This window comes from Danio rerio, chromosome 23, assembly GCF_052040795.2.
Source record: "Danio rerio strain M-AB ecotype USA chromosome 23, GRCz13ab, whole genome shotgun sequence".
Classification (NCBI taxonomy): Eukaryota; Metazoa; Chordata; class Actinopteri; order Cypriniformes; family Danionidae; genus Danio; species Danio rerio.
This window is the reverse complement of record NC_141043.1, coordinates 28323480-28341753: the sequence shown is the minus strand read 5'-3', so window position 1 is coordinate 28341753 and position 18274 is coordinate 28323480. Positions and strand designations below refer to the sequence as shown.

The following is an 18274-nucleotide window of genomic DNA, read 5'->3' as shown; positions in this document are numbered from 1 at the left end:
TCTCAACTTGTAATACTGCGATCAGATCTGGCTGCAAAGTGCTGAACATTTATTAGTTTAGCACTTGACTTGGTAGGAAAAGTAAACGAAAAAAATTGACCTGGAAAAAATAGATTAATTATAGGTTCTGAATGTCTATTTCAATTACTTTTCGATTAATCAGCCCCACTATAATATAGTAAGGGTGAATGGGAGTGGGAAATTTTGTGACCTCGAATAGAAACTAAACCTTTGCACGAGTCATTATTCGCCAGACATTCTTGTGGTTGAATGGACTATACTGTATGCTGTAACTGTCTAAGGCGGCAGGATGGAGAAATACAAGTTTGAATTATTCTTGCAATTATTATTATTAATATTATTATATTTATTTAAAATTACTGCACTCACATCAAGTCATAAGTCATTCTAAATTGAAACGAACAGTTATCTGGTTACTGCTGTTGAAGGCTGTTATAGGAGCAAGAAAACAAAAATCATCCATTTTTTATATTTATATATATATTTATATTTATACAGCGAAATGAACCGCCAACTTATCCAGCACATTTTTATGCAGGGGATGCCCTTCCAGCCGTAACCCATCTCTGGGACGGACACACACAGACACACACACACACGGACACACACACACACACGGACACACACACACACACGGACACACACACACACACACGGACACACACACACACACGGACACACACACACGGACACACACACAACTGTACCGCATGTCTTTGGACTGTGGGGGAAACCGGAGCACCCGGAGGAAATTCACAAGAACGCAAGGAGAACATGCAAACTCCACACGGAAATGCCAACTGAGCCGATAATCGAACCAGCGACCCAGTGACCTTCTTGCTGTGAGGCAACAGCACTACCTACTGTGCCACTGCGTTGCCAAAAACAGTAATGTAATGTATTTTTTATTTAGTGCCATGTCAGCAACCAAGGCTATCTTCATGGCAGGAATCTTTCAACAATAAATATACAATTTAAAAATCAACAAACAAAATAAAACATAAATTAAATAAGATTTTTTGTGTTAATACATGATAAAAATTCTAAAATCTTTTCTGGTTCCACTTTGTCAAAAATGTCCTTAAAAGAGTTAATTTCATAAAAAGTCCTTCTGAAATCAGTAAAAGCAGGACAGTCCAGTAAAATATGTTTTACAGTAATAGGAGTTTTGCAGCACAAACACTGAGTGGGGTTTTTGCCAAAAACATAATAATCATGGCTATGCTAGCTGTGTATGCATAAATAGGTTACCTTGTTGTGGCAAATGATGACATAGAATGATATGATAACTGGTTTAAAGTGGCAGAATATTTTTTTTATTCAGTTTATTGAAAGGTTTATCCCACCCCTCTAACCGATTACAATTTAATTCAGTTTCATCATTTTTATTCAGATATTGGTGTTTTAATGGAGCATTTTGAATTAAAATTCTCACTGAATTAAAATATGTGAAGTAAATGCCCCTGTTAATAACGTCAATACTACTTTAGTTTTCAAAAAGCTTTGAACGTCTCCACAGGCTCACCTCAGATGCAAAATTGCTGTCTGGACTAGTGTGCTCAGGGCGTTTTGGAGTGGCGGTCACTTTTGTGGCTCCTGAAGACACTTCAGTTTCGCCGTATCCTTCTCCAGGTATTGGAGATACAGGAGAGGTAAGGATGGCGTCTTCATTCAGCCACAACACCTGAAACAAACATCACCAACGTTATGGGTCTTCAATGCTTTTAACAGCCAAAATTCGTCTGTTGTCTTACCCTCAGCATAGCTGTGATGTAGATACGACTGGCTGGTCCGGATTTTTCAAGCTGAAACCACTGATCCATGGTAAGCTCAGGGCTGGACAGCAGACGAGACATTGGGATATATAGGCTTCCCAGAGTCAAAGCCCTGTCATCATCCTTCACCTGAAATGATGAAAGCAAGAATGACACAATTACAGCTATGGAATTGTGATTACATGGATATAAACACAAGCAAGACCTTGGTATTTAAAGCACAGTATGTAATTTTTCTCTGCTAGAGTTCTAACACTTAAAACTAAGAAAGTCGTGGAAACAGAAGTTGTTGTATTCTTTACATCCTATGGGACTGAAACCATGTTCACGGATGAGCTAAACTATTAAAAAACTTATTATAAAATAATATTAAGCAGAGTAATGCTGAAAGCTATTAAAGTAAAACAAGATCATTGAAGTACAGTAATTGCTGATTAGAGCACAATAGCAGTGGATCTTTTATTATGCCACAGTAAACCACTTCTGCCTCTTCCTGTTGTGATTACATAATGCTGTTTTATACAGTGGTGGAAAGAGTACTGAAAAAACATACTTAAGTAAAAGTACCATTACTTGCATACAAATGCAGTGCAAAATAGAGTAAAAGTATACCTTTAAAAGTAGACCTTTCAAAAGTACTCAAGAGTAGTATTACGCTGTAAAAAGCGAATGCATTTACGTGTTATTTGGGGATGTGTGTAAACGTAACATTCTGTAGTGCATTTAGTTATTGTCCAGCAGGCACAATTTACTTTGTATGTGCGATTTAATTAGACAAGAATCACTGACTGATTTTTCTAATCCCCATGGACAGGAAAAAAAGTATTGACTGCATGTTAAAGGAAAGTAGTGGAGTGGAACAATACTGCACTATAAATGTATTCAAGGGAAAGTAAAAGAACACATTTTTAAAACTACTTTGGAAATAACAATTCCTGAGAAAAACTACTCACAGTAATTTGAGTATTTGTAACTTGTTACTTTACACCACTGCAGACTAAATATATATATTTAAAGGTTATTTTATAATGCTGCTCTGCATAACATATCAAAGTGCCTTTGGTGTTTCCCTGTTTTTTATAAAACAACACCAGAAATTGAGGGTGTGACATCATTAGAATGGAGGCACATGACACGTTCATGTCACTAGTTAAAATTTCTTGTTTTCCTGGATTTGAACATTCGTCAAAAGATTTGGGATAATGCTAGTAAATAAGTGAGCAAATATATAGAACATTGTTAATTAATAAAGACATATGTTAATTAACTGAATCATATGACATTTTTAGAAAATTACGTTTCAGCCAAAACATTCAACCATTACCATTACTGGCACAGTGCCACCCAATAGCCTGGAGATATGAAAATTGACCTTTTTGCTTATAAGCTCTAAATGCTATGGCTAAAAATTACCAAAATATATCTGGACTACATAGATTAACAATTAGCAATAGTTTTATTGCTATAAAAATCTTTTAATAGCAATAAAACTATTATTAATTATTAATAATAAAGTGTTATTAAAATCTTTTTTGCATGTGGATAGCTATGTTAGGGCTATTAACAAAATAGCCATGGCTAAAATCACTCAAAAATTCCTAAAAAAAAATTGTGAAATTAAGTGAGCACATAGAACATGATTTGTAAATAAGCAATTATTTTTGCGGGATTGACCTGTTATACACATGAAAAATTCTGCATTTCTAAAGAAAATGGCCTAAAATGCCTTTTTTTCCTTTTTTTGATTTCAGTTATCGTATTCTTAAGAAATAATACACTTTTTAAACATACACTCAAAGGTCCTAAAACACTAAAAAATATGGCGTTGAAGTAATATTTCAGATTCAGTATTTTACAAATAGCTTTGAACATACCTGAATGTCGATATCTTGTTTGCGGGGATCCTGAATAAAAAACGTGAAGGCATCCTCCCATGCTGGATTATTAGTCCCATACACTGTCTGGATGGAACATACATGCAATAGTCACTCCAGAAGGTATAAATATGCCACAAACGTTACATATGATGTGCAATAACAGTATTGACATCATACCCTGCTTTCTTTGGTGGTGTCCTGGACAGAGATCTGCACCATAGGGCTGGGGTCCTTGTTACCTTTCTTGAACTGAACGAAAATCATCTGACTCAATAATGCTAACATTTCAAGCCAAGAGATGCTGAAGAAATAGTGATGTGGGATATAAACTTACAGGTAGATCTTGTGCACGGTCAAGATACACAGTCAATACGGCAGCAGAAGGAGGATCTGCTGTCTTGCTAGGCACTGTAATGTTCTGATTTCTCTCCAGCACCTATATTTCATTAAAAAGGAGATTAAACATGTGCATTGGATAATATAGGTTTTTATGATCTGCTGATGAAGATCTTACTTCGCTGAGACGTTCTGCAGAGGGCAGCAGCGAGAGCCATTCTAACCTCAGATGAACCTGACCCGATGCAGCATCCTTTAAAGTGTACCACTAAAACCACAGTGAACAAGCATTAGATTGATAACAAACAAGGCAGACGGCAGAAGAACAAAAACAAGCTGGCATATTACACAACATCTAGAGAGTCTGCTGTGCCAGTTTGTATATCACAACTGTTTCTGGGTATGTACATTCAATTATTCAATAACCACTTTTTGTGCACAGTCACTTTTTTGTGTAGAGAAATTTTGTTCTTTGTTGTAAATAAAATGTTCATAAAATATTTGTCATAAAATGGCATAACATTTTCAATGGCCAACAAGCAAATCATATTCAATTCAAGCAAACTAAATTGAGGGCAAATGTTAAGAGATCCTGATAAATTGTATTTTATAAAAAAAAAATAAAAAAAAACTGCTGAAAATATGTTAAAACAGTGGTTTGAAGGATTCATTTTCATTTCGGCTTGGTCCCTTTATAAATCAGGGATCGCCACAGCGGAATGAACCACCAACTTATCCAGCATATGTTTTATGCAGCGGATGCCCTTTCAGCTGCAACCCATCACTGGGAAACATCCATAGACACTCACACTCAGGCCCGTATTGTCTATTGAAAGGGGTGGTTCTTTTTTCTCAAAAAGTGGACCTTTTTGCAAATATTTGCCCTAATTTCGATTTAAAAAAGCTTTAAAGCAGAATTTTAAGAGGTTCAAATACTATAAAATGAGGTTGTGGATAAGCTTGTTGGATGGTGAGCATACGGTTTGATACAACAAAAATATTTCCTTACTATACTATTTTACCACAAAGTGTTTATTTACAAATGTGCATTTTATTGTTAAAATTACAGTTTAATAAATAATGTTACGAGATTAGATTTTTTTTTTTTTAAATATGAAAAATACTTTTAAAATGGAAATATATTATCAGCTATCATTAAAAAAACTAATTGGTAACCTGTTAAAATTTTACCTTTGTTAAAATCGTTTTTAAATCAAAAACAGTAGCCTTTAGGCATATAACAAACTGGCCAGTTCGTTTCCTCAGAATTTGTCCATTTGAATAATTAAAAATTAAATGCGTCTTAAAGCCTACTTTTATCGGTTCATTCATTTTCTTGTCGGCTTATTAATCCCTAGTCCCTTTATTAATTCAGGGTCGCCACAACGAAATGAACCGGCAACTTATACAGCAAGTTTTTACGCAGCAGATGCCCTTCCAGCCGCAACCCATATCTGGTAAAAATCCACACACACAATCACGCATACTCATACACTAGGGACAATTTAGCCTACCCAATTCATCTGTACCGCATGTCTTTGGACTGTGGGGGAAACCGGAGCACCGGCGCACCGGCCAACACGCGAACCAGCGACCTTCTTGCTGTGAGGCGACAGCACTACCTACTGCGCCACTGCTTTGCCCCTCTTTTATCGGTTATTTTTGCAATTTATGATGGCATATACTGTCAAAAATGGGACAAATGAGCTTATTTCTGGACTTCGTCAGTGAGAGGGTGCTTTCTGGGCCAAAAATAATAACTAATGTAACCGTGTAATAATGTAATACTATAGAGAGTGATAGAGAGAAAGAGAGATTGTTTTCTCGTTCTTATTTCTGTATATATTTTTCAAAATTCTAATTGTGAGTGTGTTTTGTCTGTATGTATCTATATGTATTAAACAATTAATATTCAATATAATTCATTGCTTATGTAATCTGCAATGCTTTAGGAATTCTTGACATTCTTGACAATTGAAATAAAGCTCTTCTGAAGAGAGAGAAAGAGAGTAAATATCATTGTAAATATACTGATGATTATTATTATTAATAGTAGTAGTAGTAGTAGTAGTAGTATTTATTATTACTGTTTTATCCCAAAATGTAGATTTTTAAATGTACAGTTTATTCTGATTTATTATTATTTCTTCTTTTTTTATAATTATTTTCACTACTATTACTATTTACTGTGTTTGCTATGTTTTGTAATACATTTTATTTTAAATGGTAAACTTTATAAATGCTTTGGCAATACATTTTTAACATTTGTCATGACAATAAAGCAATTTTTAAATCAAATTGAATTGAGTAAAATAGATAGAGAGAAAGAGAAGTAAAGAGTCAGAAGTAAAGCTTTACCTCATCCAAAAGAACTGCTTTCTTTACAATGCCTAAATCCAACTTCATTCTAGGCAAAATGCAAAAACAAAATACTTGAGTTCATAACAGCATCATAACATTATATAAATAGATTTAAGTACTGACTTCAGTTATAATTATATTATACCTTCCAAGAAAGTCATCTTGGTCAGGGTCTTTATCAAATACCTCAAGCTCTAGCTCCTGACCAGGCACTTCATGGACAATCACCTAAAAAATAAAAGCAAATAAACACACACACACACAGAAATTCACAAAGATTAATTTGCAGTGAACAGATGTTTCATTGAGCTTGTGCGTTTGCTCAATGCTCATCTGATCTTAGCACATGATAGTCACATCCTGCACTACCACACTTTTTTTTTTTTCTTCTCGTTGTTGCCAGCAGTTACAAGGATCTCACATACACATACGTAAACACATAGTATAGTGTTATAAGCCCGAAAGAACCACAGCTTCCCTTTTTTAAAGTGTCGGAAATGTGACACATTTTCATCTAGAAGCACAAGCGACACCAATCACATGTTATTCTGACCTCGTACATCTCTCTCCACTGAGGATTAAGGTTGTTGTCCACGTGATGGGAGGTGAAGATTTGCGTCCCCACACGCAACACCGCATATGGGTCAGATTTCCCTGATATCACACCTTTCATGTAGTTATCCTTGGCGGGAAGGTTTTCTGCCTCCAGCAAGTGGATACGAACTATACCCTATGCCAAAACATACAAGTGTACAGGGGTAAGAAAAGTACAGGTGGCTTATTTAAATTAGCATATGCAAGTATGTACATGAGCACAGTTCAAGCAGGTACACTGGACAAACATGCACGATGAAACTATGGAGCATTACATTACATTTCAGGGTCAGAAATCAAAATCACTATTAAAATGGACATAAATGCCTGTACATTCCTAAGGGTACACTGTAAAAATAAAATAAAATTCAACATAATTTTAACAGTTAAATACTTTGACCTGGCAAACAGTTAATTTCTTTAATATACAGTTGAAGTCAGAATTATTTATTTTAAGTATTTATTTTTTATTTATTTATTTATTTTATCTTTGCGGTGATGACAGTAAATAATATTTGACTAGATATTTTTCAAGATTCTTCTATACAGCTTAAAGTCACATTTAAAGGCTTAACTAGGTTAATTAGGTTAACTAGGCAGGATAAGGTAATTAGGAAAGTTATTGTATAACAATGTTTTTTTTCTGTAGACTATTGAAAAAATATATAGCTTAATTTTCACCTTAATTTTTTTTATTATTATTTAAAACTGCTTTTATTCTAGCCAAAATAAAACAAATGAGGCTTTCTCCAGAAGTAAAAAAAAAAATGATCAGACACTGTGAAAATGTCCTTGCTCTGTTAAACATCATTTGGGAAATATTTAAAAAAAGAAAAAAAAATAATAAAAATTCTAATAATTTTGACTTCAACTGTATATGGTTAATAATCTTAAACTGACTTTTTCAGAATTGCCTACATGACACTTCACTTTTTATGCCTTTTTGTTGACATTAGCCCCTTTCACACATACAGACCTTTCCGGAAAATTACCGGCAATTTTCCGGAAAGGTTGTATGTGTGAACAGGTCCTTTTTGAAAATACCGGTAAATTCGTTCTGGCTATTTTCCGGAAAGAGAAGTTGTAACATTACCGGCAATTTGCCGGAATGCTGCGCTGTGTGAACGCAGAAGGAAGATTTCCGGAATAAGCTCGTGCACGTCTAGAACGTGCTGACGTGAGACGTCTGCTTTAGCCAATCACAACAGTCAGACGCATTTACGTCCGCGCGGTTTGTGAGAATAAAAGCCTTTGAATATTTTTCCAGACACATTTAGCTGCTAGAAGTTAGTCAGATCACGTTTATATGTTCTTTTTAATGCCAACTGTGCAAATGATAAGCCGTTGTTTGTTTACCTTCAAGCTTTGCGTGTGCCCATGAAACAGCCTGTGAGCGTCAGCACACGCACATATTATGAACATCTCGACATGCGAATATGATCCAGTGAAAGTTGTTTACAATATTGATCATCCACAGAGTTTGTAATTTAGTCAAATGTTTACAAATACAAGCGCAGCCGTTTAAAGCTCATTTGTGGTGAATGATGTCAGAATTTACCGGTATTTTGGAATGGATGTGTGAATGCTCTTTTCCGGAAAATTTCCGTAACGTCCTCGCCTGTGTGAACAGCACTTTTTTGAATATACCGGTAAAGTCGTTCCGGAAATTTTCCGGATATTTACCGGTATCACTGTGTGAAAGGGGCTACTATTATGGTTCTTTTTAGTTTGTTTTCTTATCATCTAATGTGTGACATCTTTTGTTGATAAATAACGTTTATTGCAATTATTCGATGTGTATTTAATATATATGTTAGTATGTTTCTCTGCTTCAGGGAAAAGTTGTTTGAGAGGACCTTTGTTTTATCCTTTGACTTTCTTCTTGTTTTTTTTTGTCTGTGTAACAAAAGCTACGATGTGTAGATGTTCATACTTCAAAACACTGGTGTACTATAAAAAAATTAAATATGGTAGTTTACCATAACATTTTGAAATTTATTTGACAGTTTCTACTATATTTTTAACTGTAAAGTTCTGGCAAGCACAGCTGCCAGTTTATTCATTCATTTTTTCCCGGCTTTTTTTCAGAGGTTTCCACAGGAGAATGAACTGCCAACTATTCCGGCATATGTTTTTTATGCAGTGGATGCCCTTCCAGCAGCAACCCAGTACTGGGAAACTCCCACACACATACTCATTCACACACATACTTATACACTATGGCCAATTTAGTTGATTTAATATGGTATATCCGGAAGTATGCGGAAGGACTTTTAATTTGTCAGTAACCTGGGTCAAACGCTTCCAGTGAATTGTATGCCATTACAAAATTGGTGTGTTTAAGGTCTGTTTTATTTAAACATCAGCAATCTCCCATGGCTGCGTGATATCAGATATAAAATGGGTCTCAGATTGTACAAGAAGCACTGCGTTCAATTACATTTTTCCACGCCATGTCTTTAAAATATGAGCATTTATTTTACCCCACAATAGAGCTTCTGCGCTAGCCTGCTAATCCTAATGGGCAATGTGCGTGTAAAGGGCTTTTCATCTCGTTTTATGCCTGAGCAACTAAATGAATGCTAAAGTCTATTTAATTTATTATATTTTAATTACATTATAACATCTATGCTGTAAAAGAAGTTTATCAGTATGGGAAGAAAAACTAGCTCTGCATATACCCTATTAACCTATAGCACATGTCTTTTGGACTGTGGGGGAAACTAGAGCACCCAGAGGAAACCCACACCAACATGAAGAGAACATGCAAACTCCACACAGAAATGCCAACTGACCCAGCCGGGACTCGAACCAGTGAACTTCTTGCTGTTAGGCAACAGTGCTAACCACTGGGCCACCATGCCGCCAGACACCGTTTTTATACTGGAAATATTATAGATTTTTGAACAGTGCTAAAAAGTGCCTGTGTAATTTACAGGTTTCATGATTAATGTGAAATTTAAAAATTGCAGCGTTGCATTTAAAGCAGTGCAGTTAACGACCAATCACAGGTTGGGTAGGCACTTTTCCCCTGCTACTAAAATAACCATTGTTCTAATGTGTAAAAAAAATCTAACTAATCTTTTAGCTTGTTTTGTCTTTGCAGCCAGAAAACGATGTGATGGTGCAGTACATTAAATAGTTATTTTTCCAAAAATTTACATTTCATCACCATTTACTTATACGCAAGTGATTCTAAATTTGTATAAATTTCTTTCTTCTGTAGAACATAAAACAAGATAGTCTGAAGAGGCAGCCGTTGACATATGGAATACAAAATACTATGGAAGTCAGTGATTGTATTTTCCCAACATTCTTCAGAATATCTTCCTTTGTGTTTAACAGAAGAAAGAAATTAAAACAAGTACAAGTGGAACCAGTGGAACAAGTGGAGGATGAGTACATAATAGACTTTTTTTTTATTTTTGGGTGAACGAAACCTTTAACGAACATTATAATCAAATGTCTTATTATTACATTACACAAGGTTGCTCTTGTTCTAGTTTTGCAAATGCCCGTTGTTCTCTGTTCAGTTGTCACATACATTTCCATAGTTTTTTTATTTGTCAATTAATCCCACCTTTTTCCATCACTTCAGTTTGTGTCTTTTGAAAAAACAAAAACCTTGGCATTTTGGCCCCTCATTTTTTGTGACCTATGCATTCAGTGGCCTAAAATGCAAACACTGTTAACGGATTTCAAAGTGAAGATTTTTGAAAATGATAACCATATCATCTCCACGTAAAAACTGTGACATCATGCACATGCAATTGTTCGGTCTGCATACAGTATGTTCATGTTGTTTCTTAACATAGGAACTCCGCTAACTACTGGCTTAGCATTATACAGTTTTAGCTGTGCTTGTTGCTAGATCAGATTCGGCTGTGGCGGGAAGTTAACGGAAGTTACCGTCACCATAATGTAAAAATATGAATTATAGTTCAACAGTATCACAAAAAATGCTGCTATATTGATGCGCTTATCGCACGTCCGGTCGGCCACGTATTCGATCTAGACTTTACCGTTACCCTTAGCTGTTTTTGATGATTTGTGTGAATGGAATCAGAGTATCTTCCGTCCAATCCATATCCGTTTTCAAACAAAAAAAGGAAAATGAAGAAAACGGCCGTTTTTCCGTTTTTCATTTGGTCACAAGAATTGAAAAAATGAAATATTGGCTCGATTTTCATTTTTTTTAATGTAATTTAGGGTAGGAAAATGGATAAACGACTTCAAAAATTCATCATACACATGTAGGCGGTGCTGAAACGCCAACTTTCCTTTGATTGGTTAACCAAATTTGAGCTCGTGACGTAGCCCTCAAAATAAGAGCCCTCTGTGGACAAGCACCCAGGCTTTTAAGTATTATTATGATTAATTATGAATTATTATTATGAATAAAACGGATATGGATTGGACGGAAGATACCCTGATTCTGATTGAATGGGATTTATTTTGACAATATTTTATTATATTCAATATTGTATTTTTTTCAACTTTTAAAACTACAAAACAAAATGTGACTGTTGTAAAAGTTTTTCTTAATTCTTGGATAACACTTTAATTTAAGTCACAATTCACACTATTAACAAACAAAATTTGCTGCATATTAGTTTTTAAGGTAGTAGTTTGGTTTTGGGTAGGATTAAGGATGTAGAATAACCACATACTAATAAACAGTTAATAATAGGCAGAAAATAAGCCAGTCGTCAAAAGCGTGGATTGAGGCTTGAAATAAAGCGTTTCCAATTCTTGTTTATGTAAATTTGATGAATCCTTGTGTGTATTTTTTTGTTAAATGTGACTGCAATGATTTGAGTCTGCTTTTACTCGTATTTGCAATTGCACAGCTGTAATGATTTCTTACTTTTAATTGTATCATTTATATACCTGTGTGTAGACTATTTACATTATGCTATTGCTGCATAAATACATCTATGTCATTGATCTACGGCAAACTTAAAAGTCAAAGTATCAAAGAGGTAAAAATAACATTTAATTCCAGTGGGCTAATATTCCCCCTTATAGAAAAAATTAATTTCTGACCCTGGTACGTCTGATGAATCTAGTCAAAATGAAGAGGATAACACAGATAAATACTCCATTAAAGCACAGTGAAGTGTTACCCGTGGAAGAGGGGAACGCAGCTGTGCTACGTGCAGATTGGCCACCAAAGGCACAGTGAGACGATTGGGGAGAACCAGGAAAGAGGCGATTGCATCCATTATCATAGTGTCCGACATGGCACTGGAAATGAATGCAAGGGGTTCGTACAGAAAAAATGGGACACAGAGGCACAGACAAAATACATTTAAACTATTTGACAGCATGGGTGATTATAATGGGTTAAAGTTATGATCAATATGAATGACTGCGTTTCCCTGCTTCATTTGAGTAGAGGGAAGCTCTGCAGACTTTAAATAATCAGACCAGCGCTTTACTGATTATCAATAAATGAAGCATATGAGAAGAGAGAGTTACTGTATTAATATGTGTAGTTGAACTGCAGTCTATTTCTACTGTAAAAATAAAATGAATGATGCAAAAAAAAAAAAAAAAAAAAAGCTAAAAACAACTGCACTCACTTCAAACCCGGTATGTCTAATAAATTGGTCATGCCAGTCCAGTTGATGTCGAGTTTCTGTGAAGGACAGAAGTAAAAACAACACTGTAGTTAAAGAAGAGGCTATTATAAAGTGATAATTGATATCAAATAGAAAACGATGGACTAACAGGCCTGCGAATGAAGAACATGGTGATGGCTCCCACGAGAGGAACATCCCCAATTAGAGGCTCTAAGATCACTCTCAACTTTCCATGCAGCTGAAGAGTGAGAAATTCACAGTCGGTGAGTTTCTTTGTTACTTTATTTCTGTTTTATATCATTCTTTCGTACCTGAATGCCTTTAACTCCAGCTTTACAGAAGTACTTCTTCACCTCCACATTAATCTCCACATCTCCAGCATAACTGCAACAGAGCGCAACATGTTTAAAGGGGACCTATTATGCAAAAAACACTTTTATAATGGGTTTAAACACAGTTGTGTGGCAACAGTCTGTGAATATAACCAGCTTCTAATGGTAAAAGTTTAATTTTATTTTTTAATAAATCACACTTCATAAAAACAGTCTGCAGAAACGCTCTGATTGACATTCTACCTTTGAACATGTCATCTTGAGGAGGAAACCTCCACCCATTAGTGACTATCTCTCCCTCATTAGCATAATACATTAGTCTTGTTTTTGAATCTGCCACTATGCTGACACACACTGTAGGCTGCGTCCGAAATTGCATACTTCCATAGTATATACTATGCTAAAAATAGTTTGCGAGCCAAGCAGTTAGTCCGAATTCACAGAATAGAAAAACAGAATGCGAAAAAAAGTACACGGCTGACTTACTACTTCCGGCGATATTCTGAAATGTGCATCTATTGCACGCTATAATATCCCATTATGCCCCATGAGAGAATTGACGTGGGCAACTGACGTGGGTAGGTCACGTGAAATGGTGGATGTAGTATGTTTGAGTTCCATTCATACTACTCATTTTCATACTGTATAGGATGTACTTTTCTAACGGCTGACTAGTAAATTTAAATTCAAATGCATTACCTACTGAGAAGTAGGCGAGTTTGGACGCAGCCACAGGCATTTGTAGCTCCGCCTTTTTCTGAAAATGACATTTCAATTAAAAGCGACAGTCACCAAAATGGCTCAAATGGCTGGGATCAAAGCCTATAGGGAGGTGGGGGGGGTTGAAACAGCTATAAAACATTATGTATGGGTTATTTTATGAGCTGAAATTTCACATACACACTCCAGAGACAAAAATTTTAAATTGTGAAAAAAGGCATGACAGGTCCCCTTTAAAGGCTGTGCATGAACCGGAAGTTGCCCAAGACTTGTGTTTCAGTATGATGAATTATTTCCAAGTAAAACTGAATATTGAGTCGGGGATGGGTTTTATTTTTCACGCTCCTCGTCTCATCTTTCACTCGCAGCAAGCAAATGGCTAGATTTTGATTAAAGATTACCAAAACAAGCAGCCCCCCCTCCCCCTCCCCCCCCCCCCAATTCATTTTGGTCCAATACCGATTTTTATCCACAATGTTCTTAGAACTTCCTAATACTGTACTCACACTATGCACAGTTGCCTTGAACCAGGCCAAAGCACGGTTGTGTCATCGATGATGCACTGTTTAGTTTAAGAAGCGCTCTCGCTCAGCACAGTGGGGATTTCATTATATTGTTTTAGTCGTTTGGGACTCGTGCTGCAGCAATTAGGAGGTTTGCTGAAGGTGAAGCTGTCATGCAGTGAGGGGTTTGCGTTCATTGAAGAGTAAGAATGATTAATAAATCTATATAAAACAGTCCATTAAAAGTCACGTCTCATCTTCAGTTTCAGACTCAGGCGCACTTTGCACTCACACTACAAAGGTAAACCTACAACCAAGTGAACCGCGCTCTGGCACACCTCTTCCAACCAGGCCAAGGTCGGCCAAGTGAACTGTGCCTGAGCCCAATTCAGAGCACCTACACTTCTCAAACAATCCAGGAAACAGGCCTGGGCACAATTTAGATAGCATAGTGCAAGTGCGCCCTAATTTCACATATTTTAAAATATTAAATGTGACACTTTATTTTGTTCTTAAATTTATTTATCACGTCTTAATTATGCAAAGCACCCCTAAACCAATCCAAACACCAACCATATGAATTAATAGTAATCAGAATTGCATTGAATAATTTGAGTGTAACAAGGACAACTCAAAAAATATAACCTTTTTATTTAATTATTTTTCAATATAAAATTATTTATGTTTTATTATTATTTAAACTATATATTTTATAAAACTTAAAAAAAAACTATAAAATACAATGTAAAAAAAACTATAAGATATTATAGTTTATTTCAATTCTTTGATGCACAAGCTTTAAAATAGATATAGATATAATAAACTTAGACGGGTCACTTTAGCCCCATGTAGTGCATCAAAGGGTTAAAAGCATAAAGCATTTTTTTCACACTATAAATAACATTTTCTAAAGAAATATGTTTAACTATATAATAAAAATACTACATTAAAATATACTAAATATAAAGCATTAACAAACAACACACTCAAGCATTAAAAAAAACCTGCTGGCTAAAAATTGAGAGCAGTGACACTACCTGATATACAGATCCAGTATCACCTGACGCCTATCGAACTCAGTGTAGGCCTTCACACCAACTACCTTCATAGCCTGTTAAAGAGGTCAAACAAAACAAAAGTAGGTTCAGACACCTTTGTGAGCAGACAAAGCAGAAATTGAGATGTCAGTGTAAATGAGCAACATATGCAAATAAGGTCTTTCTATGATGATCACAAACAAATTTGTTTACCCTGTCACCCAAGTCAACTTTAGTGAAGCTTAGAGTCTGCAGATGAGCGCTGGTAGCTCGGATTGAAGGAGCGATAGTTTCCACCAGCAGCTTTTCCAGATACTGTCCAACAAACGGCCAGGCCTGCTGCAATATCTGTCAACCCAGACAATTAGAATAGGCAGAAATTATAATAAACAATGAAGATATTTTTAAGCATATAATAGATCATAGGTAACATGGTGCATTTACCGGCATAAACAAACAATAAACAAAAAATTTATTACAGCACTCTTTGTTTACATTAGTTTATTAAAAGAAAGTCACTGATTGTGAGTGCTCAGAATGCATTAAATTACTTTAACAAGCTCAAGGTTGGATTAAAGTTATTAACTAAGATTAATAAATGCTGTACAGGATTTGTACTAACAGAATCTTAATTTAAAGTTAACCAAAATATAATGGGACACAATTTGCTCCTTGACACGAGCAAACATTAGGGCATCATATGTGTTGAAATAATGCCATACAAAATTATTTGTCAAAATCGTATTTGTCAGTCAAACCACAAGCACTTAGGAGGAAACCAAACACTTCTTTCTTTATCAGTTTGCTTAACTCTTTAAGATACAAGCACCGCCGTGTTGCGCAATATTTCTGTGCTTTATCATAAATAAAAATATCACAGTCAATCTTTTCATAAGCTCCAGACATGTTCACAAGTTTATAAGATGCAAATTTAAGTCAAGTCTTGTTGTTCTAGCAATATTACTTTCGGCTAATTCTAATTAGTTTATGAGGCTAAATCATTTTTTAAAATATTTCTAGCCTACAGAATGACATGTTTGTTAATTCATTGTGCCTAATAAAGCACACAAGCCTTTACTGAAATTATCCATTTCATTATCCAAAAAAAATATGGTTACAATAAACGGTTACAATTGATCTCCCTCTAAACAAATAAGTAAACATTTTTATATTTAACATATAATTCTGAATATTTAAATTATTTTGTCATTTATTTATATTTTTAATGCATTTTAATTGTATAACAACTAATAACATAATATTATGTATTATTAATAACAAAAATATCTGAAGGCATGCTTTTTTTATTATTTCTTCACTGATGTCTAGCTAGAATGTTTAAGAAGAACCAGCACAACCAATCCCGATCATTTTTGTAAAATTCCATTATGAAACTGGAAACAGTAAAGATAGTAAAGTTTATCCTGCAGCTCGCTCTACAACTCACTTGGTTGCTCACTAAAGCTAAGCAGTGCTGCGCCTGGTCACCTGGATGAGAGAACACATGGGAAAGCTAGGTTGCTGTCAGAAGTGGTGTTAGTGAGACCAGCTAGGGCGCTCAACCTGCGGCCTGTGTGGGTCCTAACACCCCAATATATTGATAGGGACTCTATACTGCTCAGTGAGCACCGTCTTTCGGATGCGACGTTAAAAGCGCTTTGAGTGTCTAGAAAAGTGCTGTATAAATTTAAGGAATTAATTAATTAACCGAGATCTTTAAAAATCCCAGGATGTCATTTGAAAAAAAAGAAGAAAAAAAAAAAAAAAAGAGTAGGGGTATAACCCCGGCATCCTGGCCAAATTTCCCCACTGGCCTCCTAAACATCTTCATATCAAAACTGGCTTCATCACTCTGTCTCCAATCAGCTGGTGTGTGGTGTGCGATCTGACGCAATATGGCTGCCGTCGCGTCATCCAGGTGGATCCTGCACACTGGTGGTGAACTAGTAGATTTCCCAAAAAATGTGTAAAGTGATTTGGGTGTCTAAAAAAGGGTAAATGCAAGGAATTATTATTATTATATAAAGTGTAATTTGATTAAGTTGGGACATCCTATGTTTACATTTACATTTAGTCATTTAGCAGACGCTTTTATCCAAAGCGACTTACAAATGAATGTGTGTACTTTGTGTGTACTATGTGTGTACTTTTGTTTAATTTTGTGTTGGCTTTAGTTTCATTCTATTCTGTTTTTCTGTGGAACATGAGAGTCATAATTATAACATCTCATAACGAAAGAAGCATGCTACGTGAATTGAGTTTCCATCTCTTATAAACTCATATTACAAGGGACCTATTATGCCCCTTTTTACAAGTTGGAAAATAGGCCTCTAAAGACCCCGAGTGAGCAGTTTCAGCTCTAAATACTCCCAAAATAATGTTTTATAACTCTTTGAAACATCTGCATCCGCTGTGTAAAACATATGCTGGATAAGTTGGTGGTTCATTCCGCTGTGGCAACCCCAGATTAATAAAGGGACTAAGCCAGAAAAGAAAATGAATAAATGAGATTATGTTCTTTTTCAAAAGAGGGTGAAACTACAAATCCTCATAAGTCAACATAGATGCAGATTTAAAAATAAGACTAATGTCTTATGGTAATGATGAGAGAGAGAGAGAGAGGTCATCACCAATGGGAGTGACTTTCACCTCTGTGTACAAAAGGAAAATGTCAATGTTTCTGCAGAAAAAAATTTAATGAATAGTTTTTAGCATTAGAAATTGGTCATATTTACAGAATTTTACCACACAGCTGTGTTTAAACCACTCATAAAAAGGATTTTTGCCTTATACTGTAATTCCCCTTTTTAGACTGAGCATCAATTAAATAACTGACTAATTTTTCTATACATTTGTGCCACACCCAAAACAGAAACATGCAGACTCAACTATAGTGAATTTGCAAAGGCAAAATTGAAGTACGATTTAAGGGCAGTGTGTGCTAACAGTGAGCTTTTAAAAAAAAAAAAATACAAATAAAACCTCCCATAATCCACCCTCCCCAAATCCCTATTCAACCTTTAAAAGGTTATTAGAGGTAAACCTTTGAAAGCCTAAAAGCAAACAACAATCCTGGGGTGCAAGAAAACTCAAAGAACAAACTGTGAAATATCTGTCCTGGTGTTCACTTATA

The 18274-nt window shown here is 35.4% G+C and overlaps 1 protein-coding gene across 3 annotated transcripts in view; it reads right to left on the bottom strand.

Moving 5' to 3' along the window:
- The window catches only part of esyt1a (extended synaptotagmin-like protein 1a), a 37420-nt gene that overhangs the window by 12752 nt on the left and 6394 nt on the right, over positions 1 to 18274 (bottom strand). The window contains exons 4-18 of one of the 3 annotated variants that reach the window (XM_087307168.1): positions 15355 to 15489; positions 15142 to 15215; positions 12861 to 12933; positions 12698 to 12787; positions 12550 to 12605; positions 12091 to 12211; positions 6924 to 7100; positions 6516 to 6598; positions 6368 to 6416; positions 4188 to 4277; positions 4008 to 4109; positions 3851 to 3922; positions 3671 to 3757; positions 1776 to 1925; positions 1547 to 1705 (exon numbers count right to left, since the gene is read on the bottom strand). In XM_087307168.1, coding sequence (XP_087163294.1) covers positions 1547 to 1705; positions 1776 to 1925; positions 3671 to 3757; positions 3851 to 3922; positions 4008 to 4109; positions 4188 to 4277; positions 6368 to 6416; positions 6516 to 6598; positions 6924 to 7100; positions 12091 to 12211; positions 12550 to 12605; positions 12698 to 12787; positions 12861 to 12933; positions 15142 to 15215; positions 15355 to 15489 — 1518 coding nt within the window. Of the gene's footprint in view, positions 1 to 1546; positions 1706 to 1775; positions 1926 to 3670; positions 3758 to 3850; positions 3923 to 4007; positions 4110 to 4187; positions 4278 to 6367; positions 6417 to 6515; positions 6599 to 6923; positions 7101 to 10986; positions 11235 to 12090; positions 12212 to 12549; positions 12606 to 12697; positions 12788 to 12860; positions 12934 to 15141; positions 15216 to 15354; positions 15490 to 18274 lie in introns of those variants that run through there. The other 2 variants (XM_087307170.1, XM_087307169.1) reach the window with 2 other exon arrangements.